Source organism: Emiliania huxleyi, assembly GCF_000372725.1.
Source record: "Emiliania huxleyi CCMP1516 chromosome Unknown EMIHUscaffold_1810, whole genome shotgun sequence".
Classification (NCBI taxonomy): domain Eukaryota; phylum Haptophyta; order Isochrysidales; family Noelaerhabdaceae; genus Emiliania; species Emiliania huxleyi.
The window spans coordinates 1-2,349 of NW_005200773.1; the positions used below are offsets into that span (position 1 = coordinate 1).

At 72.3% G+C, this 2,349-nt stretch overlaps 1 protein-coding gene across 1 annotated transcript; it reads right to left on the reverse strand.

Annotated features, from left to right (window-relative positions):
• Positions 1-48: 48 nt before the first annotated feature.
• EMIHUDRAFT_253638 (hypothetical protein) lies at positions 49-2,240 on the reverse strand (the record flags this gene model as incomplete). Its single annotated transcript, XM_005783133.1, has 7 exons — positions 49-70; positions 192-461; positions 561-830; positions 930-1,199; positions 1,299-1,568; positions 1,668-1,937; positions 2,197-2,240. The coding sequence occupies 7 exons, from the start codon at positions 2,238-2,240 to the stop codon at positions 49-51; spliced, it is 1,416 nt and encodes a 471-aa protein (XP_005783190.1).
• Between the last annotated feature and the right edge of the window lie 109 nt (positions 2,241-2,349).

Here is a 2,349-nt window from a genome sequence, read left to right on the forward strand (position 1 = left end):
CGTGCGAGTCGCACCCGTGGAGGCCGTACGTGCCGGGGTACGCGAGGCTCACGCCGTCCGCCGCGACGACCTGCACCTCGCCGCTCACGAGGCTGACGCCGGCCGGGTAGGCGGTGAGGCACGGGCAGTCGAGCGGCGGCGAGGGCGGCGGCGGCGACGGCGGCGGCGACGGCGGCGGCGGCTGGTAGAACCAGCTCTCGAACTCGTTGCTGAAGCCGCACGCACGGTACGAGTAGTGCAGGGTGGCGCCCACCACGTACGCGGTCGTGCTGTACTCGGTGTTGCACGCGGTCGGGTCGACGTAGCACCACTCGTGCTCGCACCAGCCGGGGTAGCCGGTCGAGTTGCAGGACGGCTCGAGCCCGCTGTCGTGCGAGTCGCACCCGTGGAGGCCGTACGTGCCGGGGTACGCGAGGCTCACGCCGTCCGCCGCGACGACCTGCACCTCGCCGCTCACGAGGCTGACGCCGGTCGGGTAGGCGGTGAGGCACGGGCAGTCGAGCGGCGGCGAGGGCGGCGGCGGCGACGGCGGCGGCGACGGCGGCGGCGGCTGGTAGAACCAGCTCTCGAACTCGTTGCTGAAGCCGCACGCACGGTACGAGTAGTGCAGGGTGGCGCCCACCACGTACGCGGTCGTGCTGTACTCGGTGTTGCACGCGGTCGGGTCGACGTAGCACCACTCGTGCTCGCACCAGCCGGGGTAGCCGGTCGAGTTGCAGGACGGCTCGAGCCCGCTGTCGTGCGAGTCGCACCCGTGGAGGCCGTACGTGCCGGGGTACGCGAGGCTCACGCCGTCCGCCGCGACGATCTGCACCTCGCCGCTCACGAGGCTGACGCCGGCCGGGTAGGCGGTGAGGCACGGGCAGTCGAGCGGCGGCGAGGGCGGCGGCGGCGACGGCGGCGGCGACGGCGGCGGCGGCTGGTAGAACCAGCTCTCGAACTCGTTGCTGAAGCCGCACGCACGGTACGAGTAGTGCAGGGTGGCGCCCACCACGTACGCGGTCGTGCTGTACTCGGTGTTGCACGCGGTCGGGTCGACGTAGCACCACTCGTGCTCGCACCAGCCGGGGTAGCCGGTCGAGTTGCAGGACGGCTCGAGCCCGCTGTCGTGCGAGTCGCACCCGTGGAGGCCGTACGTGCCGGGGTACGCGAGGCTCACGCCGTCCGCCGCGACGACCTGCACCTCGCCGCTCACGAGGCTGACGCCGGTCGGGTAGGCGGTGAGGCACGGGCAGTCGAGCGGCGGCGAGGGCGGCGGCGGCGACGGCGGCGGCGACGGCGGCGGCGGCTGGTAGAACCAGCTCTCGAACTCGTTGCTGAAGCCGCACGCACGGTACGAGTAGTGCAGGGTGGCGCCCACCACGTACGCGGTCGTGCTGTACTCGGTGTTGCACGCGGTCGGGTCGACGTAACACCACTCGTGCTCGCACCAGCCGGGGTAGCCGGTCGAGTTGCAGGACGGCTCGAGCCCGCTGTCGTGCGAGTCGCACCCGTGGAGGCCGTACGTGCCGGGGTACGCGAGGCTCACGCCGTCCGCCGCGACGACCTGCACCTCGCCGCTCACGAGGCTGACGCCGGTCGGGTAGGCGGTGAGGCACGGGCAGTCGAGCGGCGGCGAGGGCGGCGGCGGCGACGGCGGCGGCGACGGCGGCGGCGGCTGGTAGAACCAGCTCTCGAACTCGTTGCTGAAGCCGCACGCACGGTACGAGTAGTGCAGGGTGGCGCCCACCACGTACGCGGTCGTGCTGTACTCGGTGTTGCACGCGGTCGGGTCGACGTAGCACCACTCGTGCTCGCACCAGCCGGGGTAGCCGGTCGAGTTGCAGGACGGCTCGAGCCCGCTGTCGTGCGAGTCGCACCCGTGGAGGCCGTACGTGCCGGGGTACGCGAGGCTCACGCCGTCCGCCGCGACGACCTGCACCTCGCCGCTCACGAGGCTGACGCCGGTCGGGTAGGCGGTGAGGCACGGGCAGTCGAGCGGCGGCGAGGGCGGCGGCGGCGAGGGCGGCGGCGAGGGCGGCGGCGACGGCGGCGGCGACGGCGGCGGCGGCGATTTCGGAGACTCTGACGGTGGCGGTGGCGAGGGTCGTGTGCTTGGCGGCGGCGGCGGCGTGCCTGGTGAGGGTCTGTTGTCCACGCAGCAGCCGTGACAATCGCAGCCGAGATTTACGATGAGATCTTCGCACGATAGAATACCTCGCAGCTGCAGGCAGGTTGTCGCGCCGCATGAGTTGTCGCATGAGGGTGGCAGTGACGGCGGCGATGGCTCCGGCTCCGCTGGTGGCGACGTTGGGGTCGCGCTGAGCGCGATAGTGTCAAAACGCAGCTCGCCAGATTGGTGCACGACGC